The sequence below is a fragment of the Microcaecilia unicolor genome, chromosome 3 (assembly GCF_901765095.1).
Source record: "Microcaecilia unicolor chromosome 3, aMicUni1.1, whole genome shotgun sequence".
NCBI lineage: Eukaryota > Metazoa > Chordata > Amphibia > Gymnophiona > Siphonopidae > Microcaecilia > Microcaecilia unicolor.
This window is the reverse complement of record NC_044033.1, coordinates 174,343,249-174,365,526: the sequence shown is the minus strand read 5'-3', so window position 1 is coordinate 174,365,526 and position 22,278 is coordinate 174,343,249. Positions and strand designations below refer to the sequence as shown.

General features: G+C 45.9%; 1 protein-coding gene across 5 annotated transcripts in view; it reads left to right on the top strand.

Moving 5' to 3' along the window:
* Nucleotides 1-17,281, top strand: part of ARHGEF25 (Rho guanine nucleotide exchange factor 25) — a 317,210-nt gene extending 299,929 nt beyond the window's left edge. For 3 of the 5 annotated variants that reach the window (XM_030196597.1, XM_030196601.1, XM_030196602.1), the window contains 3 exons: nucleotides 9,668-9,888; nucleotides 13,688-13,846; nucleotides 15,331-17,281. In XM_030196597.1, the coding sequence (XP_030052457.1) occupies nucleotides 9,668-9,888; nucleotides 13,688-13,846; nucleotides 15,331-15,456 (506 nt within the window). In that variant the 3' untranslated portion in view covers nucleotides 15,457-17,281. The remainder of the gene's footprint in view (nucleotides 1-9,667; nucleotides 9,889-13,687; nucleotides 13,847-15,330) is intronic. The other 2 variants (XM_030196600.1, XM_030196599.1) reach the window with 2 other exon arrangements.
* The last annotated feature ends 4,997 nt before the right edge of the window (nucleotides 17,282-22,278 follow it).

Sequence of the window (22,278 nt, the reverse complement as noted above, 5' to 3'; positions counted from 1 at the left end):
AACAAAATTTCACACAAATACTAACTACTGCTTTACATTAACTTGTTTCCAGAGTTTAATCCTGTGCCCTCCTTTGGTCAGATCTGAAGATCATGACACATCCCAGCTCTGTGTCTGGGCTGAATGTCAAGCCGAACTGAGAGGCAGGGCTGCTGAGAGGGGGGGGGGGGGGGGGGGGGGGTGGGGGGGGGGGGGGAGCAGGGAGGGCAAAATTCCCCGGGCCCAGGCCTCCAAAGGGGACCCAGCACCAGGGTATCTCTCTCTCTCCTGCTCCTGATGGGGCCTGGGTGATCGCATCCCGACAGGAGCAGGAAAGAGAAAACTCCGGCGCTGGGTCCCCCTTGCATTGCCTGCCAAGCGGCTGCTGGGCCCTCTGGCTGTGCATGCTCGGTTTTGAAACCAAGCATGCACAACGTGAGTGAAAAGCAGCCACAAGGACAGGCAATGTGGCAGAGGAAAGAGCAGCACTGGAGGAAGACCTCTTCTGCTTGCGGGGCCTCGGGATCCCCGCCAGCCAAGGCATTTGCAGTTCCTGTGGTGGGTTGATCCTGGGGAGGGGGGGGCAGCTCTACCCTGGGCCTGGCTCAGTCTCTCGGTGGCCCTGCTGAGAGGCTGAGACAAAATCACCGTTAGATCTTCCTGTTGAGTATTTTTCTTCACAACAGTGACTCTCTCAGTCTTGTCTCTTTTCAAAAGGTTCTCAGCAACTGTAACCTTTTTTACTGACCTGTTTCAGCTATCAGGTGAACATGGGGCATTAACTCCTTCACTTTTGACACCCAAATGGCTGCAGAATACAGTACTGTATGGCTGCCACTTACTGGGGTGCTTAACATCTGTAAGAAACAGAGATCAATAATTAAAAGGATTAACTGGGCAGGAGAGGTTCCTGCTCCCTTTAAATTGTGCTGACTGGGCCAAACCCAAATATTCAGCGGCACATATCCAGATCTGGTTAGGGCTGCGACAGTTCAGGGGTGGAGTTAGGTCAGAGCTAGGATTTAACAGTAGCAGTACCTGGATTATGATCCAGTTAATTTAGGAGAGCAATAATGCTTAATAACTATCCGGGTATTGACCCTGAATATCAGCAATATCTGGGTAAATCCAGTCAGGCATCCTAGATCCAGATATTCAGTGACAGTTAGGGGCCAACATCGAATGTCATGGCATTTAAAGAAACATTGACCACTGCTGGCTGAACATTGACTGGATATATTTTACAGGAGAAAATAACACTGCAGACAATCAAGGAGCATTGGTATCTATAAAGAACCCCTGTTTCTTCACAAATCTCCCCTCGGTTCCTTAAAATGAGACTCTGAACTGGGTTCTGTTTGGACTGTTGGTTAGGTTTCTGCAACCCATTCTCAGAACAGTCCTATTTATCTTTTCTGGATAGTCTGTCTGCATTGGCATGCTCACAGCCTTAGGTTGGGTTGTACAGCCTGCAAAACCAGTCTCCAGTGCTGAAAATTTCGCTCCTGAGACTCACTTAAGTCAAACTAACAGATTGTGGTCTGTGATGACAGTAAAATCTCATCCGGAGAGATACGATTGCGGCTTTCTAAAAACCCACATTATAGTTAGACATTCCTCTCAGTGGTAGCACGGGCCACGTCTCTGTCCAAGAGTTTGTGACGTGAGTACACAGTGTGGTGTTCTTTACTCTCTGCTTTATTCAGTTCAGCTCTAATGCCAAGAGTGGGTTCACCAGTCTTTACTACAAATCTTTGTTTATAGTCTGGTGCAGTTAGTAGTGGAGCAGTAGTGTTTAATGGTTGGAAGGCCACTTCACATTTTTGTGACCAGGAAATGGTGTGTAGTAGCCTTCTTTTTAGGGAGGCCAGTCAGGGGTTTGGTTCTTGCACGATACTGAGCTAGAAACTTTCCAAAGACCCAAGCACAGCAGATATCTGAGGGAGAGGAAGGGATTTGTAGAGCTTAGCAGGGGCATAGCCAGGCACCCAATTTTGCGTGGGCCTGGGCCCATGGTGGGTGGGCAGAAAAACTCCGCCTTGTCCTACAAGTGATTTGGTCTCCTTCTGTCGCCTGCATGCCATATGGTCTCTCAAACATCCCCCCCATCTCCCCTGCATACCTTTTAAATAGCAGATTTTCACAGGCAGCAAGCGGCAACTAATACACACTGCTTATGTTGGCCCTACAACCTTCCCTCTGATGGAACTTCCTGTTTCTGCATAGGTGGGAATAAATCAGAGGGAAGGCTGTGGGGCCGGTGCGAGCAGTATGTATCAGTCGCTGCAGGCGAAGATCTGCTATTTACAAGGTATGCAGGGAGGGAGAGTTGTTGAGAGTTTTCAGCTGGTGGGGCTTGGGGATCCCTGCCAGCCACATCATAGGTGTGCTGCTACTGGGTGTGCCTGAGCCCAAAGTGGGTGGGCCTGGGCCTACCCTTGGCTACACCATTAGAGCTTAGTAGTTGGAGTGAATATGCAGACTGGTTAAGCTGTGTGGCCTTTGCTTGCTGTCATCCTATATAATAAAAAGCACCTCCAAAGTTGTGAAGCTGACTGCATGGCACTAACCTTGAGGCATACGTGCTATCCATCCCATGGACTGACGTCAGTACTTCCTGGTACGTCACAAGCAGCTGTGACCAACCAGAACAAAGGAGCACGATACACAGCAACGGAATTGAAGAATGTAGAGTTTCCACTTGCCAGCCTCCGCACCTCTCTCCCTCTCAGAACGAAAGGAATGGCAGAAACCGCTCCAGCGGCAACAGCATTAGCTGTTGCACCAACGGCGGCTACAGTGCGGCCAACAAAAGGTGAAGAAGCTGGCTGGAGCGGAAAAAGCGTGAAGGCCATTTCAGCTTCAAAGGAGCACAGCGGCATGTCCCTGGCTGACCTGAAGAAGGCTCTGGCGGCATCGGGCAACAACATGGAGAAACACAATACTTGCTTGAAGCAGGCCGTCAAGAACCTGGTGAGTAAGGGCGCCCTCCTGCAGAGCAAGGGCAGCAGAGCTTCGGCCTCCTTCAAGAAGCAGCCGGAGAGCAAGAAGAACAGGGCTCCAAAAAAAAAAAAAAAGAAACCGGCCGTGAAGAAGCAGAAAAAGGAGGCATTGGTGGGAGTGAAAGAGAGTCCGAAGAGACCCAAGAAACCGTCAGCAGCAGCCACCAAAAAAATTGCCAAGCACCCCAAAAAAACGAAAGCAGAAAAACACAAGAAAATAGCTAACAGCCCGGCTAAAGCAGTAAAACCAAAGGTGAAGAAAAGCCCAGCAAAGGCTGCCAAAACCAAAGCCAAAAAGGCCGCAAAGGGGGTGCCTAAGAAAAAGTGACGCTGTGCGTCTTGCTTGATTCTCTTATAAACCCAAAGGCTATTTTCAGAGCCAACGCCACACAGTTCAAAGAAACAGTAAGATGAGTTTGGTTCTTATTAAATGACTCGAAAAGCATGCTTCTGCACGGGGGGGGGGGGGGGGGGGGGGGGGTCCAGAGACCAGAGAGGGGTGGATGGGGGTCCACAGACCAGAGGGGGAGTCCAGAAACCAGAAAGGGGGGGTGTGGGTCCTGAGACCAGAGGGGGGAGGGAGAGGGTACTGACACCAGGGAGGGGGGGAGGGGTCCTGAGACCTCAGAGGAGTCCTGAGACAAGAGAGGGAGGGGGCAGGGGGGCCTGAGACCAGAGAGAGAGGGGGGAGGGGCCTGAGAGCAGAGGGGGGAGGTATCTCTGACTGTGAGACAGAGTGTGTGTGTGTGACAGTGTCTTTCACTCACACACACTGTCTCTCACACACTCTGTCTCACACTGTATGACACAGACACTCTCACCCACTCTCTCGGTCTCACAGAGAGTCTGTGTATCGCACACATACTCTCACACTCTATCTGTCTCACATACACTCTCTCACACACACTGTATCTGTGTGAAGCACAATCTGTCTCACACTCACTGTGTCTCACATACGCAGTTGCACACACTCTCATTCTCACGCACACACTCTATCACAGACACACTCGCACCCAGACTCACTCTCTCACACAGTCACTCTCTCAAACATACACATTCAAAGGAAAACCTTGTTAGCGCCCGTTTCATTTGTGTCAGAAACGGGCCTCTTTTCTAGTATTTCTATATCTTTGTGCTGATCCTAAGAAGACTAAAACCTGTTTTAGTCTGGGAAGTAGGCCCTTGTCATATTGCCTTCACATTAGCTGATTTAGATTTTAAGAGCGTTTTAAAAAGTTGCTTAGGTAGGGAGGCCAACTAGACACATATAAAGGTTGCCCAGTTAAGTGCCGGGATGATATGCCCTAACGTGAATTCTATAAACGGCAGTTCTACGTGGAACTGCCCTTATAGAATACTAGGTTAAGTACGCATTCTCTTTGCTAGCCAAAGGCATAGTAATGGCAGCATTCTATAAGGTGAGCAGGAGTCCTCCAACTGCATTCCTGCCAGTGGGGCCTGAGGCAGGCGTTGTTTTACGCTGAAACACAGCCCGTGTCGAGTCATTAATAAAGCACACTTGTGCCTTTTCTTGAGAGCCCATTGTGCTTTTTTTGTTGGCTCATATCTATCACAGACATAAGAGAAGAGAACAAAATACAGCAAAGTTATAAGGCTCCATCAGCGTTTCAAAAGAAAAACTTTCATAATTACTGTATGCTATAGAACTGTACCGAATAGCATATTTTACTATTTGGCCGAATATGAATAATGAAACATATTATTCGGCCGAATACAAATAATGGGCATTGAGCTTTAACATAACAATAGAATAGAGTCATTTACACGTATAACTGCAAATTAGCGACAATTAGTGCTAGTTAAGGCCTATTACTGATAGTTATCATCAATTAAGCACCAGTCAAGGACCAATTAAGTAATATATATAAGTGATACTACTGTATAACTACACACGCAATTGCACACGTAACTGTGAGCATCATTTAGGGGCCCTTTTTCAGAGCGGCAGTAAGCTCAACACGGGCTTACCACTTGCTATTCTGGGACTACCGCCGACCCAACACAGCCGCCAGTAGTAGTTCCAGGTCAAGCGCTTGCCAAATGGTTAGCGTGGCGGTAATCGGGCATCGATGCATGCTGCCCAGTTACTGCTGGGTTACCATGGGAGCTCTTACCACCACCTCAGTGGGTGGTGGTAAGAGCTCCCATGGTAACCAGGCAGTATGCATCAATGCCCGATTATCGCCATGCTAACCATTTGGCATGCTAAAAATTTACATCAGGGGTGAATGCTGTTCAAAAATACCATCCTGGAAGCCCAGACCAGACATATTCAATGTATTAAAAAAGGAGAAAGGAAGGGCAAACGACAGCCAGCATGGTTAAAAAGTGAGGTGAAGGAAGCTATTAGAGCTAAAAGAAAATCATTCAGAAAATGGAAGAAGGATTCCACTGAAAATAATAGGAAACAGCATAAGGAATGACAAGTCAAATGCAAAGTGCTGATAAGGAAGGCAAAGAGAGACTTTGAAAAGAAGATTGCTTTGGAGGCAAAAACACAGAATAATAACTTTTCTTAAGTATATTAGAAGCAAGAAACCGACAAAAGAATCAGTTGGACTGCTAGATGACCGAGGGATAAAAGGGGCAATCAGGGAAGACAAGGCCATAGTGGAGAGATTAAATGAATTCTTAGCTTTGGTCTTCACCAAGGAAGATGTGGGAAAGATACCGTTGCCCAAAATGGTATTTGCTGCTGATGAGTCAGAGAAACTGAAACAAATCTTTGTAAACATGGAAGTATAATGGAGCAATTTGACAAATTGAAGATTAGCAAATCATCTAGATCGAATGGTATACATCCCAGAGTACTGATAGAAATGAAAAATGAACTTGCAGAACTATCGTTAGTAATATGTAATTTATCTTTAAAATCAAGCATGGTACCGGAAGATTGGAGGGTGGCCAATGTAATGCCGATTTTTAAAAAAGGTTCCAGAGGTGATCCAGGAAATTATAGACTGATGACGTCAGTGCTGGGCAAAATGGTACAGACTATTATAAAGAACAAAATTACAGACCATATACATAAGCACAGATTAATGAGACAAAGCCAACATGGATTTTCTCAAGAGAAATCTTGCCTCACCAATCTACTACATATCTTTGAAAGGGTTGACAAAGCATTTGAATAAAGGTGAGCCAGTCGATATTGTGTATCTGGAATTTTAAAAGGCATTTGACAAAGTGCCTCATGAAAGATTTACATTTGACAAAATAAGATTCCCAAGGAAATCAGAAAGGTCGGAAATCAGAAAGTCATGGGATAGGAGGCAATGTCCTATTGTGGATTTAAAACTGGTTAAAAGAAAGAAAACAGAGAGTAGGGTTAAATAATCAGTATTCTCAATGGAGAAGGTTAGATGGTGGGGTTTCCCAGGGGTCTGTGCTGGGACTGCTGCTTTTTTAACACATTTATAAATTATCTAGAGATGGGAATAACTAGTGAGGTAATTGCATTTGCTGTTGACACAAAGTTATTCAAAGTTGTTAAATTGCAAGAGGATTGTGAAAAATTGCTAGAGGATCTTGCGAAAGTGGGAGACTGGGCATCCAAATGGCAGATGACTTTTAATGTGAACAAGTGCAAAATGATACATGTGGGAAAGAGGAACCCAAACCATAGTTACGTGATGCAAGGTTCCATATTAGGAGTCACCATCAAGGAAAAGGATCTAGGTATCATAGTTGATGATACTTTGAAACCCTCTGCTCAATGTGCAGCGGCAGCTAAGAAAGGAAATAGAATGTTAGGAATCATTAGGAAAGGAATGGAAAACAAAACTGAGAATGTTATAATTCCTTGTATCACTCCGTGGTACAATCGCACCTTGAATACTGTGTGCAGTTCTGGTCACCGCATCTCAAAAAAGATTTAGTGGAATTAGAAAAGGTTCAGAGAAGGGCGATGAAAATGATAAAGGGGATGGGACGACTTCCCTATGAGGAAAGGCTGAAGCATCTAGGGCTCTTCAGCTTGGAGAAGAGAAGGCTGAGGGGAGATATGACAGAGGTCTATAAAATGAGTAGAGTGGAACGGGTAGACATGAATCACGCTTTCCAAAAATACTAGGACTAGGGGGCATGCAAAGAAACGTACTAAGTAGTAAATTTAAAATGAATCAGAGAAAATATTTCTTCACTCAACGAGTAATTAAACTCTGGAATTCATTGCCAAAGAATGTGATAAAAGCAGGGTTTTAAAACAGTTTGGATAATTTCGTAAAAGAAAAGTTCATAAGACATTATTAAGATGGACTTGGGAAAATCCACTGCATATTCTACGATAAGCAGCATAAAATCTGTTTTACTGTTCTGGGATCTTGCCAGGTACTTGTGACCTGGATAGGCCACTGTTGGAAATGGGATACTGGGCTTGAAGGACCTTCGGTCTGTCCCAGTATGGAAATCCTTATATTCTTCTGTTATGTTCTTAAATCTTAAAAAATAGACTAAAATTTCCCATTAGATTAAACATAGTGAGGTTGATATTCAAAAATAGTCAACAGTGTCACTCACTGACTGCAAAAATGCATTTTTATTTAATACTAGTGGAACCCAACCCGTTTCCTCAACAATGAAATGGGCCCTAGAAAGGCTGTCTTGTAAGCAATTTTTTGTCTCTCCCCTGCCCTCCCCTCTTCTCCATGTCCAGCGATTCTCCTCTTCCCTGCCCTCCAATCCGTGTCCCGCAATTCTCTTCTCTCCTATCCTCTCCTCTCATCCCATCCCATCCATGTCCATCGATTCTGCTCTGCTCTGTCCTTCCCTCCCCTCGATGTGCCGCGATTCTCTCTTCCTTTGTACCTCATCATTTTCTGGCTGACCTGGCTGGCTTCCTTTCTGTTGGTAGCATCCTGACGTCAGCTCGCCTCCAGCGTTCCCTTCCCTCTCACTGTTCCACCCTCTGACATCATTACGTTTTGACGCGAGGGCGGGGCAGTGAGGAAGAATGGAACGCTGGAGGCTGGCTGACATCATGAGATGTTACGAACCCAGGCAGCCAGACAGCAATGAAACGGAGGTGCAAATTATTATATAGGATTTGCTGTAGCTCTAGATATAACTTTGACCATTTTCTTCAGAACACGGCCTAAGTTATACGTTTAAAAAATGAGAATAATTTGAGTGGGCCAAAAATCTATATGTGCAGTGCAGAATGTATATGTTATATCTCCAAGTGCTTACAGGTAAAAGTCAGGTACACTTTAAACATACAACTTCCTTAATTGTACATGGATTTTCAATACTGGCGTTTATACAGGTGCTGCTGAAAATACATCCTGTATTTTTTTTCTAATAAATGCCCAGGCAATCATTAGAAACATGTTTTTTTCTGGAGTTTAGGAAGCCTGAAATTAAATTAGTGTTGCAAGATATGTTTTTCTCCTCTCCCCTCCTCTTCTCATCCCTGGTGGTGTCCAACATTTCTCTCTCCCCCCCCCCCCCCCATCATGACTGGCATTTCTATCCTCCACCCCCCACCCTCACCCTCCCTTGATGACTGGATTTCTCTTCTTACCTTTTCTCCCAGCTCATACTGTCACCAGTGCTGGGCCTTGAGCCCCACAACAGCCAAGTGCCATTACCTTGGTGTCTGTGTCAGCCAGGAGAAGAGGTAAGAAGAGAAATCCAGTCATGGCAGGAGGAGGGTGGAGGAGAGAGGTGCTGGTCATCGCGGATAGGATTGGTGGAGGAGAAAAAATTTCCAGTGATACCTGATGCCTGAATTCTGGGGTGGGTGATTTTTAGGGGAAACTAGGTTTTCTATTTTAAACTAAATGTACAGGGTTTATCAGTCCTGAAGTGTGCGTGTGTGTGTGTGTGTGGGGGGGGGGGATTATAATAGGTGGTCTATTATTAGAAAAATTACGATATGTTATTTCCGGATATTCAGTGCTGTCTGTGGTGTTATTCAGTGGCACTTAACTGGATAACCCCGCACAAGTGATTAAACTGGCCAGAGCCTAAATCGCTTTGAATATCGAACCCCATAGCTTTAAAACATGCAAGTTTCGTGTTTAAAGTTAACAGCAGCCTCACCACTGACCAGTGGCCTAGGTTCCCCCAAATTTGCTCTGGGCCCCCGCCAGCTGAAGACTTCGTCCAGCGCTGGTCTGTGGTGGCGCCGCATTGCCTGCCCTTCTCTCTCTTCCCCTCATGTTGGGCACACTCCTTTTAGTGAAATTGAGCATGCTCATTTTCACGAAACAGAGCTTGCCAGATATGAGGGGAAGAGAGAGCAGGGCAGGCAATGAGGCAGCGCCGGAGACCAGCACTGGATGAAGTCTTCAGCTGGTGAGGGTTGGGGACCCCCGCCAGCCAATGTATTTGTGGCGGTGGTGCTTCAGCTGGCGGGGGTTGGGGATCCCCACTAGCTAAGATGATACAGCGGCAGCAGTGAGTGGCAGAGGGGGGCGACGAGGTAGCGGAGGGGGCGTTGACCAAAATGTGCCCCCTCACCTTTGGCTCTGACCCCCTCCCAAATCAAGGTCTGGCTACGCTCCTGCCACTGACTACTGACCTTGGTATTCATTAATAACGAAATATCTCCATTAATAACTGGAAAACATGTGACTCTTTCCGTGTGTGTGTCTGACTGTGCATGCGCGTATCTCTGTTGGGGCTGTTCTATTACTCACTAGAGTGTCACACTCCTATGTTAGCGCTGCAGTCTCCTATTGAGTACCAACGGCGAGAGAGCAAATCAAACAGCCTGGGGCGAATAACCAGTAGCCAGACCACCGCTTTCTCCAGCATGAGACCTCATTCTTCCGCCTCCATGGACAGGAACAAGGTGCCTAACCTGAAGCACTACAATGCATCTCTGCCCTCCCTCTACCTGCCCAGTCCGAACAGGCCTGACAACAGACAACATGTGAATCAGGTAAAGCCCTCTCTAGGCCCCGGGACAGGCTGAGTCGGGCTTGGTTCTATTTATAGCCTTGTTCTTAAGAATGTAAATTGTGCCACACTGGGTCAAACCAAAGGTCCTTCAAGCCCAGCATCCTATCTCCTATGGTGGCAGGAAAAGACTCTAGCAGGGTCCAAAGAAGGAGATCCATTCCTTGTTGCTCATACCAGACATAAGTGGGTAGTTCTTCCTTTACCGAAACAAGTCCATAGATGTTGTGCTGGGAAAACCTAGGCTGGCTGAACCCATTCATTATAATCTGGTGACCCAACAGGGTTTATCAAAATGAATGTGACCTCATTCCAAACTCTGTTAACCAGTACAGGTATTTTGGGGAAAATTTTCAAAGAGATTTTCTATACATAAACCGGTATTTACTCATTGAATAAGTACCCTTGAAAATTACCCCCACCAGGGGTCACTGTAATAAGCTGTGTGTTAGAATTGTGCACTGCTTGCTAACATATTATTATTATTTATTGCACTTGTATCCCACATTTTCCCACCTATTTGCAGGCTCAATGTGGCTTACAAAGACCTGTAATGTTGCCATTTCAGGGTACAAAGGATACATTTGGTGTTACAAAGATGTTAAGACGATATAATCAGCAGTTATATAGAAGACAGTCAGAATAAGGGTGGAGTGTGGGAGAGTTGTAGTTGGTTATGGATTTTCGTGGTAGGCTTTGTTGAAGAGAGATGTTTTCAAAGATTTGCGAAAGTTGGTTATCTCGTTGATTGTTTTCAGTTGTTTTGGTGGTGCATTCCACAGCTGGGTGGCCATGTAGGAAAATCTGGATGCATGTGTTAGTCTATATTTTAGTCCTTTGCAGTTGGGAAAGTGTAGATTAAGAAAAGTGCGGGCTGATCTTTTAGCGTTTCTGGGTGGGAGGTCCACGAGGTCTATCGTGTATGACGGGGCTTCGCCTTAGATGATTTTATGAACAATCGTGCAGATCTTGAACGTGGTACATTCTTTAAGTGGGAGCCAGTGTAGTTTCTCTCTTAGTGGTTTTGCACTTTCGTATTTTGTTTTGCCAAATATAAGTCTGACTGCGGTATTCTGGGCAGTTTGAAGTTTCTTGATGATTTGTTCTTTGCAACCAGCGTAAAATGCATTGCAGTAGTCCAGATGACTTAGTACCATTGGCTGTAATGCTGATGCAGTAAACATGCAAATTACCATAGTGTTAAAGAATGTACACTGATAGACAAGGCAGCACACACTGCCACAATATAATGCTACTGTTTTCTGTATCATGCAGAAGTCTTTTTTTCTGTCAGTGTTTAAGCCAATCTCGAATACTGGACAGGGACTGGCTCATGTATTGACTGGGGAAGAAAAAAGAAAAGATTTTCCTCCTTTTTTTTCAACCAGAGAGCCTTTCAAACCTGCAGCACCTTGTAGACCAACAATATTTGTGTGGTTCCAGGAAGTGTCCAGCAGCATTTTCTTTGTATGCCACCATCTTGAAAATGGCAGTGCTTGACCCCTAGCGGTATGTCGGATTGTACCGCTTGAGGTTAGCCTGCCAAATAAAGACATGCTTCCTTATTTGGTAGGCTGACCCCTAATGGTATGTTCTGACACTAAGAGTCAGGTACAGACACTTTTCAGAATGGCACCAGAGGCAGAAGTGAGTGGACATCACTTCTGCCTCCTGACCAGAAGGTGGATTGGAGAAGCAGGGAGGAAGGATGGGGATGTTCAGGCCCAGGCCCCACATGAGCTACCATTTACTATTTGGCCGAATACAAATAATGAAAAATATTATTCAGCTGAATACCAAATACAAATCAAATCAATTCTTGTATACCGCTAATATCCCCTTTCCAGAGTTCAGTGCAGTTTACATTCTAGGTGAGGCAAAAGCAAATAGTGTTAGCATGAGGTATGAGGAACATTAGAGACCATTGGTGTAATGCATGAGACCAAAAACATTAAGGAAAGGATAATGGATGATACTAGGAGGTAGAGGTTATGATGGACTGTTTTGAAGCAGTCTTTGGGAAAAGAAAAGTTTTTAGCCTCTTCCTGAAGCTAAGGTAGCTGTTTTCTGTTCTGATGGCAATAGGTAGACAGTTCCATATTTTAACTCCAAGTACAGGGAATAGAGAGCTGAAAATCTTCTGATTTCGAATTGTCCTTTGAAACGGTGACACTAGCATCTGTTGTTCTTTTAGTCTGTTAGACTGGACCAAACGTAGCGAAGTGGTCTTAGTCAACAGTTCAGAGGTGAAACCTGTAAGATTTGAAAAACTAAACAAGCTGGTTTGAACCTGAGTCTTTCTGCTATGGGAAGCCAGTGCTGTTTATTTGGCCGAATACGAATAATGCATTCAGGGCCAAATCGAATACAATACGAATATTCGGTACAGCCCTATTTGAAACACACTTAAGTCACCAAGGATCTTTTATAACCAGGAATATCTTAAATGAAGTGTTGCAATTCACACCAGAAGACCATTTTGCTAGCGCTCAGGGCTGTAGTAAAGATTCAGCACTAAAGAGGAAGTGAAAAACTGTGCTAGCATGGTTTTTGGTATCAGGAGCATTTTCTGATTTGGGTGGATTTGAATGCGTTTTGTATGCCGACCAAACTAGCCATTAGTTCAGTGGTTTCCGCATGAAAAAAAAAGGTCTTACTACATGAGGAGTAAGATTAGCGTGGCAAAATCTGAAGTAAACTGCCACACTAAAAGGCAGAATAGAATATTACCTCAGCCTCTCCACCCCCCCCCCCCCACCCCCCATGCAAGAAAAAGGGGCAATGCTGGGACTGTATGAAGAAAGAATGTGTGTGGGTTATTTATTTAAATACCTTCTCCCCCCACCCCATGTACTTCCTGGCAGAGAGTTTGTTTACATCTGCAGTTTCTGCCAGGAGAACTTGTCCAAAACTCTGAAGGGATTTTCCCTTTGAAAATTAGCATGCAGGCCTATAAGTACAAAATACCTGCAGGACCACAGGCTTTGCATGGAAGCTGAAAATTGGTATCTTTCTGCTTCTGCACTCCAGTCTAGCGACATCAAAGCGATTGCTGCTGTGGAAATTGGAAAGCACGGCACAGACAGCCATTCAAATGTGAACTGAACTGCCAATGACAGGAGCCAGCAACCTGTAAAACTTGAACTGGACTGGACTAAAATGATAAAAGGGATGGAAGTCCTCCCATATGGGGAAAGGCTAAAGCAGTTAGGGCTCTTCAGCTTGGAAAAAAGACAGCTGAGGGAGGATATGATTGAGGTCTATAAAATCTTGAGTGGTGTAGAACGGGTGAAAGTGAATCGATTTTTCGCTCTTTCATAAAGGACAAAGACCAGGGGACACTCAATGAAATTACATGGAAATACTTTAAAGACAAATAGGAGGAAATATTTTTTCACTCAAAGAATAGTTAAGCTTTGAAACTCGCTTCCGGAGGATGTGGTAACAGTGGTTAGCCTATCTGGATTTGAAAAAGGTATGGGAGGAAAAGTCCATAGTCTGTTATTGAGATGGACATGGGGGAAGCCACTGCTTGCCCCGGGATTGGTAGCATGGAATGTTGGTACTTTTTGGTTTTCAGCCAGGTATTTGTGATCTGGCTCGGCCACTGTTAGAATCAGGATTTTGGGCTAGATGAACTATTGGTCTGACCCAGCATGGCTGTTCTTATGTAGTAGTCAGCTCTTCTACTTCAATGGGTGCTCCCCAGAGTTGAATGGGAATTACTTGCAATGGCTCAGTTTGTTTCATCCCCCTGTGCTTTGTTCCCTTTCTGGCCTCAGAATCACTCAGCACAGAACCAGAGCATCAACCCTGATGTCATCTTGAGCCCACGAGCCCTGACCCCTGCACACATACACCTCAACTTCCCCAGCAGTCCAGAGAAGGTGCAGCCCATACAGATCTCCAGTGGAATCACACAAAGCAAAACCATAGCCAGAGTGAGTATAACCACACCCTCACTGAAGCCCTCCAGTTCCATTGCAGGAGTGGGGGATGGGGTCAGCCCTGACTCTGCCTCTATGCATGACTATAAATGTATATCCAGTTTCCCAGATGCCCACTCGCTCCTGCCACCGGGCGCTGTCATCTGCAAAATGGTGGTGCCCTCCATATGCAGTGCATCCTGGGATGCACCAGACAGGCCCTGTCTACCATATAAGCAAATTTCTATTGTGAACTTTTGAGCATAGGTGTTAGAGTAGGATCTCTAGTTGCTGGAAAATAGGATACACCTTACCTGCTACTTACTGTGGGGCCGATTTAGAAAACTGCCACCAGCTACAGCATGACCTTACCGAGCAGTTTGCCTGCTTGTTAATGGCCGCTGTATGCTTAAAGGTTTCTGTGCTGCCATGACAACTCACAGCATATTATAAAAGATGCTAAATAGCTGATTAAGCTACCCCGCAGCGTGCTGAGCTTTGTGCTGATGTCCACCGCGGGGCTTAGGCTGGCATAGAGCCTCCGCGGTTGGCATCAGCCACAGTCCTATCTATTCTGCCAAAATTATCCAACCTGGTTCCCTTTTCCAAGCTCCCCCTAGACTCAAATACTTTAAAGGAGTCAGGAACGATGCTCACTCGCTCCTGTCTCCGGGGCTGTCATCTACAAAATGGCAGCCCTTGCCCAACACGGTTATATTGCAGACTGCCTCCATGGGGGGGGGGGAAGGACAGTTTGCAATATAAGGAAGAAATGCCCTTATATGGCAGACTAGCCCTGCTCAGTGGAAAACAGATGCTGGTTGGGGAGTGAGAGGGAAGCTGGCTGATCCCAGTGCCAGAGCCGGTCCCATTGGGACTTTAATATTGAGGATGCAGCGAGTTGAGCAGGAGGGGAGCTAAATCAGGGCCACTGCAGACTGTGGGCACTTTTTTTTAATGTCACCTTTTCTGTCAATACCTGAGCTAATCACGGCTCAGGTACTGATAAGAAGGGTGACATTTGCAATAAGCTGCGGATTTGCAAGCTCATTGATTTCTGCATCACGCGCAGAAGCGGAGCCAGGTTGAAGGCACGGGGGGAGCGAGAGTGGCACGAGAGCAGACCCGCCAGCACTGGCGCACATTTTAAAGGCAACACATTGAGTAAAAAATTGGCACTGGCGGAAGTCCGTTTGAGGGAGCGGCCGCTCCCCTGGCGTCCCCCCCTAGCTAAGCCACTGATCACACGGCAATATTTTTGTGGGAACCCCATGTGCTGTCGTCAGCTGTAACGTGCTGTTTTGTGCATCAGCCCCTATGTTACTATGTTTTTAGATTTCCTCAGAGCAAGGGAAGAAGCCCAGGTTGGGAATGAAATTCATCTCAGCCCTCCCACTAGACTATGCAGAGCCATTTTTTATTGGAATGCTTTTACATAAATTTACTCCTCCTTCCTTCTCTCTCCCTCCCATTTTTTTTTTTGTGTGTGTTTTTCCCAGCAGAAGCCAAGTGAAAGCAGTTTCGAATCACCAGACTATATGAGGACGCCGGGGGCTTCCCCGCAGGATGACGAAAGCCCTCTCCCCACTGCCAGACTTGCCAAACTGGATGAAGATGAACTGTGAAGCTCCGACTGGATTTCCCACTGGAGACAAAAAAAGAATTAGGTGGAAAAGATGTTAGAGGAGGAGGAGAAAGGTCACGTGGAATCGTTCTAGCCACAAAACCTGCAGCCGCATCGTCCTCCTGGCCACCTTCTGCCTCGGCAACTGTTTTGCCTCATAAGGGCAGTAAAAGAGGGCCATTGCTCTGCTCCGTTTTATTAATTTTGTCATCCTTTGATGTAAGTAAGCACAGCGGACAACTGAAAAGTGATGCCGCTACTGGAGGAAAAAGCCATTTACAATAGGGGCACTTTTGTACTGCTTTCTGTCATGCTCCTCTTCCCTCCTTTCCCAGGTGGAGGGTGCCTGAGGTTTCTAACAACCCCCAGACCCTGACTGTATTTGAAACAGTGCTGACGAAATTGACCCTTTTCAGTGCTGTTGTTTAGGGAGTGAAGCTGAAAGCCTTATCGCCTTTTCTCTGCGCACTTGAGGACTTCGCCAGTCAAGGTCTGCACAATGGCTCTTCCTATTGCTGTAAATAAACGTCTGTAGCTTTTTACCCTGCAGGCTCTCTGCTGTCTGATGCAAGAGGACCAATAGGTTCCCATCTGCTGATCATTGCACCCACATTCAGCTCTTCCGATCTGTGCATTGTCATCCTCACTGTCTGCCATGAGTCCCAGGCATATCCCCCAAATGCAGCAACGAATGCGATCTCCTTTCAGCTAGGGCAGGATCAGACTTCCCGGGGAGGGCCTTTACCACGGTGAATGCAATGTTAGAAGATCCTCCATGTTGATAGCTATTGCACCTCTCTGAGAAATGTCTGTACAATCTGTTCCTCTTTCTGATCCATTCGAATTTTGTATTTTATCATGTGAAGTTCAGTTTGGTTGAATTTTATTCTATTCTGCTTCACACCTCTATGTTTTTTCTAATTTATCCCATGACTGGTCTCTCTGTTTCTCTTTATTGTTTAAGATTTACATCTGTTCTCTTGTCTTTTCAGTTCGTTTTTGCATTTTTCTTTGAATCTCTCTCCTGCCTTCTCTTTTCCCTTCCTGTATTTAATCTGTTCTGATCCTTCCCTTTGCCCATTCTTTTCTCGTCCTGCATTGGTTGTCTCTCTCCTACATTACATTCTGTTTCCTTTTCCACTCTGTTTAAATTTGCAGTTTCAACACCTGCTATGGATGAGGTGTGGAGAAGGAGAGCAAGGCACTGCTGACGTGGGAACTGGTAGGCAGGGGAATAACAGCTGCTAATTTTACAGAAACAGTCCCTGCAGACTATTATATTTTTTCTGAAATCAGCCACTCAGACTGCTTCCTTCACCCTGAAACACACACAGTTTCTTTTGAGTTCAGAAGCATTTGAAGTTGCAGCAGGATCTGTTGGGAACGCTGAAACAATCTCACTTGGAGAATGATTGGCAAAAACACTACCAGTTGCCACATTGAAAGAACAATGGCATCCCGTAGGTACTATGGGCTGTTTCAAAGAGCAATCAGTAAGCAGAAGCCTTTGTGCATTTACCAATGGAAAATGCACCTTGAAGGATTGGAATTCTTTAAGTAGTGGCTCCCACAGGGCCGATGTTAGACATGCTGGGCCCAGGGCAGAAATGAGAGAGGGGGACATCCAATACCCACTAGCAGGCTGTGCCACCTTCAGTGTCAGACAGGCTCGGGGCCCACTGTGGCCCGGAAGCCCAAGGCAGTTGCTCTGTTTGCATCCCCCTAACACCAGCCCTGGGTTAGAGTTGCCAACTAAATCCAGATTTGCCTGACAAATTTCGTCTGGGCCTCTGGTTTGGCTAGTGGGGGTCCCCAACCCCCGCCAGCCGAAGCCTTCTTCAGCGCCAGTCTCCGGCGCAGCCGCGTTCGCTGCCCTGCTCTTCTTTTTTCCTGCTCCTCCTGTGCACGCTGATGCTCCTTTACATGAAACTGAGAAGGAGCGTCAGCGTGCACAGGAGGAGCAAGAAGAAAGAAGAGCAGGGCAGCAAACGTAGCTGCACTGGAGAATGGCACTGAAGAAGGTTGGGGACCCCCGCCAGCAAAGGTATTTGCGTTGCAAACTTTGCGAGGAGAGGCGGGCGGGGGTGAGGAGGCCAAGCGTGGGGGGGGGGGGGGGCAGTGGCGGGGCGGCACTCAAAATGTGCCCCCCAACCTCAGGCTCTGGCCCTCTCCCACCATAAGGTCTGGCCCCTGCTTGTAGCCTTACTTTTCTTAGGGAATCCAATGGGGAAATCAGGACCACAAGTCCCTACATGCAGTGGGGTAAGGCCAGGACTGGATCAAACCTGTCAGGCAAATCTGGATCTAATTGGCAACACTGGTTCCCTGCCCTGTACTGGAGGTACACCTAACCAGTTAGGTTTTCAGGGCATCTTTAACAAATATGTATGAGGTTGATTTGTATATACTGGATCTCCAGGATCTGTAGATATATCTCATCCATGTTCCCTGCAAAGTCTCCTTTAAACCGGACCCATGAGGTATGCCTCCAGGAATAGGCTGAGAACGATTGTTTTTGAGCCAGCCTGCCCCCCCCCCCCCTAATATCTAACATCACATGCTGCAAGGCAGTATTGACCGATGGGATCCAGTGTGTGCAATGTTCTTTGGCAGCTACAAGATACAGCTATTTGAGGCATGGATCGCAAGGATGCAGCCTCATAAAGTGCATGGAGGCTCAGTATATTTTTTTTCTTTCCTCTCATTTCTCCTACATCGTTCCTGGGAATGGGTGAATGCATCATGCCCTTATATATGCATATATGCATGTTTATTTGTCATGTCTTTTATGAGCTCTCCTGCTCCTTTAAGAACTCTGCCATGTTATCCTATCAAATGGAAGTTTCTCGGGGGCGGGGGGGGGGGGGGAGAGAATGGTGTGTAGAAGAAAGCATCAAATTTCAATTCTTGTTTACTAGTAAAGCTTTTGGAATATCAAAACAGGAAGCAGTGTGTGGACTCTCCTTCCAGAAAACAGGGCAAAGTTCTGAAGCTGTATCTACTGATTTGGGGGCTTTGGTGGAGTTTACAGGCTGTGTTGGGCAAACTCAGGGTGCAGAAAAACCTGGTTTTGCCTGCGCTACATTTAGGTTTCTAATTTTAGCATTGTAATAAAACCAAGAATGACAAATCTCATGAATGTAAAGGGACTAATGAGAAATGACTCAACCTGCAGCCATTGGCCATAGGTTCCAGCTCTGTGGATGCAGTAGATGCCTGATCATACCCAGTCCCAAGCAAACCCCTTCTCTGTGTTTGGGAAGGGGTAATTTAAAGTCTTTGGCTTCTGTGCCAAGTGGTATCTTCTTTTCAGTAGAAACTGTGGATTATCAGATTCCCAAAATGCTCTCTGACACTTCTAAATACACCAAAATACTTTGTTGAATAGCTGTCTTGTGTATCAAAAACACTGTCCTTAACAGCATTTTAGACAACCAAAAACTATCTGCCTGACACAGGCACTGAAATGATATTGCAGTACCCTCTAGTGCTCAGTTTGGGGAACTGCAGGAGTTTCTAATGACGGTACAGTATTCATATTCTCAGTCTGTGGAAAACAGTGTTTTTAACTGATAATTTTATCTACTGTCACAGCCTGAAATCCCATTTCTAATGCAGAAGGGCTTCAAGGTGAAGACAGTACTGGATTTCAGCATGTTGAATAGCCACACTGGGTCAGACCAGTGGTCCATCTAGCTCAGTCTGTTGCTTCCAACAGTGGCCAATCCAGGTCACAAGTACCTGACAGAAACCCAAACAGTAGCACCATTCCATTCTACCAATCCCAGGGCAAGCAGTGGCTTCCCCCATGTCCATCTCAATAATAGAATATGAACTTTTCCTCCAGGAACTTGTCCAAACCTTTTTTAAACCCAGATACACTAACCACTGTTACCACATCCTATGGCAGCGAGTTCCAGAGCTTAACTATTCATTGAGTGAAAAATATTTCCTCCTATTTGTTTTAAAAGTATTTCCATGTATTTTCATTGAGTGTCCCCTGGTGTTTGTACTTTTTGAAGAGTGAAAAATCGATTCACTTACTGTAGGTGTTGGTTATGGTGTCTGCTTTTCTTTACTAAATACTAGCATAAGTGACAGAAAACATGCTTCCATTTAGGTATGACCACTTATGTCAGCCCTATAACCAGTGTAAATGCCTGTGCCTAGAGTTGTGCAGGAATGTCTGTAAATTATAATATTTAATTCACTGGCAAAGTACATACCATCAAAGCATGTGTGTAACAAGGCTCATTTTCGAAAGAGATGGATGTCCAAAAAGTGACATAAATCGGTATTTGGACGTCCATCTCACAGAAACTTCCAAATCGGTATAATTGAACCCGCATGTTGGACGTCTTTCTCAGGAGTCCGTCGGAATCTCAAGGGAGCGTATCGGAGGCGAATTCCAGACGGGACTTGGGCGTTCCTAAGACTTGGACGTCTTTGAGCCATAATGGAACAAAGCAAAAACGTCCAGCACTAAAACTTGGACGCTTTGAGCTAGACCTGTTTTTGTTACGAATAAGATACAAAAAGGTGCCCCAAATGACCACTGGAGGGAATCAGGAATGACCTCCCCTTACTCCCCCAGTGGTCACTAACCCTCTCCCACCCCCAAAAAGTGTGTTGAAGAACATTACTTGGCAGCCTCTATGCCAGCCTCAGATGTCATATTCAAGTCCATGATAGCAGCATGCAGGTCCCTGGAGTGCAGGGACTGTCTTTTTGTGTCTGGTGTACAGCGCTGCGTATGCCTTGTAGCGCTATAGAAATGATAAATAGTAGTAGTAGTACTAGTTTAGGGCACTTCAGACAGGTGGACCCAGGCCCATATCCCCACTACCTGTTGCATTTGTGCAGGAAACTGTGAGCCCTCCAAAACCCATCAGAAACCCACTGTACCCACACATAGGTGCCCCCTTTACCTATAAGGGCTATGGTATTGGTGAACAGTTGGGGGTAGTGGGTTTTGGGGGGGTTGGGGGTCTCAGTACACAAGGTAAGGGAGCTGTGTACCTGGGAGCATTTTATGAAGTCCACTGCAGTGCCTTCTAGGGTGCCCGAGTGCTGTCCTGGCATGTCAGGGGAACCAGTCTACTAAAAATGCTGGCTCCTCCCACATCCAAATGGCTTGACTTTGGACGTTTTAGACTTGGATGTTTTTTTTTTTTTTTAAATGGCCAAAAATCAAAAACGTCCAAATCCAAGGACACCCATGGTATTTTCAAACACAAAAGATGGACATCCATCTTATGCTTTTTCGAAAATGACCTCCCCGCTTCGGAATTTGGACGTCTTTGTAAAACGTCCAAATTCTGACTTAGACGTTTCTTTCGAAAATGCCCCTCTAAATGACTAGAAAACTGCCATCAATGCACCCTCTTGCCATCTAAAACAAGGCATCTCCTTAGAGAGTTACCCCCTATCCTCCAGACTCTAAATATATAGTTTTGAAATTACTGCACAACTAAATTAGTTAACAAGCTATTAAGTATGAATTAATGGGCCTTAATCAATAATTGCACTTAATTGACACTAATTTGGATTTGTGCACGCATCTGCTTGCTTGCTATTCTATAACTCTGAGCACCTAAACTCCATAATGCACAACTCAAGGGGGTGTGGCCAGGGGAGGGGCATGGGTGGGCCATTCTAAGAATTTGCATACGGTTTTATAGAATAGCACCATTTACGTGCTGAAATGCCATGAGTTGGGTTCTGGCACTTACACCAGGTTTCATCTGGCATAAATACTGGCACTCAGGGACGGACTGAGGGTGGTCTGGGCCCACTGCCTGACACCCCCCCTGCCACTGCAGCTCACACCCCCACTGCCCTGGTCCTACCTGAGGGGTCCTGGTAGTCTGGTGGCCTCAGCGGGGGGGGGGGGGGGGGGGGGGAGGGCATGTTCTTTCCTGCCCGTTGCGCTGCTGGTATTCCCCCCTGCCTGAAGGCACCACCGTGTTTTCAAATGGCGGCCGAGACTTCCCACAGTAGTCTCGTGGGTCTCGACAGTCTTGCGAGTCTTGGCCACCATTTTTAAAATACAGTGGTGGGGGGGGGGGGGGGGGGAGAATAGCGACAGCCCAGCAGGCCAGGCAGGAAAGAACATGTTCTCCCCTGTTGAGGCCACTAAATCACCAGCAGCATGCTGGGTATCCATGCATCTGGGCAGAGCCTCTGGGCCTTCAGGCACTGCCTGGTTGCCCAAATGGTCAGTCCACCCCTGCCGGCACTCAACTCTAGGTGCAAGAATCGGCTCTAAACGCAATTGTATGAAGAGTGCGCATCGCCCTGTATAGAATACTGCTCAGCGCCAATTTTTTTCTTGTGCAGATTTTTGAGCGCCATTTATAGCATTCCCCCTATGGGCTAGACTCTATATATGGCGCCTGAAAATTCCGCAAGGAAAAAAAATACGCCTAGGCATATTCTGTAAAGTACGCCCAAATTTTTATAGAATACATCTAAAGTTCCACACAGTTTATAGAATATGCCCAGCGTCCATTCGCATCCCTAAATTTAGTTGCGGCCAGTTATACCAAGTAAAACTTGGTGTAAATGCAGATGCCTAAATTATGCACAGATTGGGCGTATTCTATAACAATGCACAAAGATTTTAGAAACGCCCGTGGCACATCCATGGCCATATCCCTTTTTCAACTATGTGACTTAGAATTTAGGTGCTCAAATTCTCTATAGAGACCCACTCATATCCTCAACACACATATGTAATAACAATACTTTATTTATACTCTATTAAAAAAATTTTCTTTAGAAAGTTTACATAATTCCCAAATCCTATGCTTAATTACAAAGT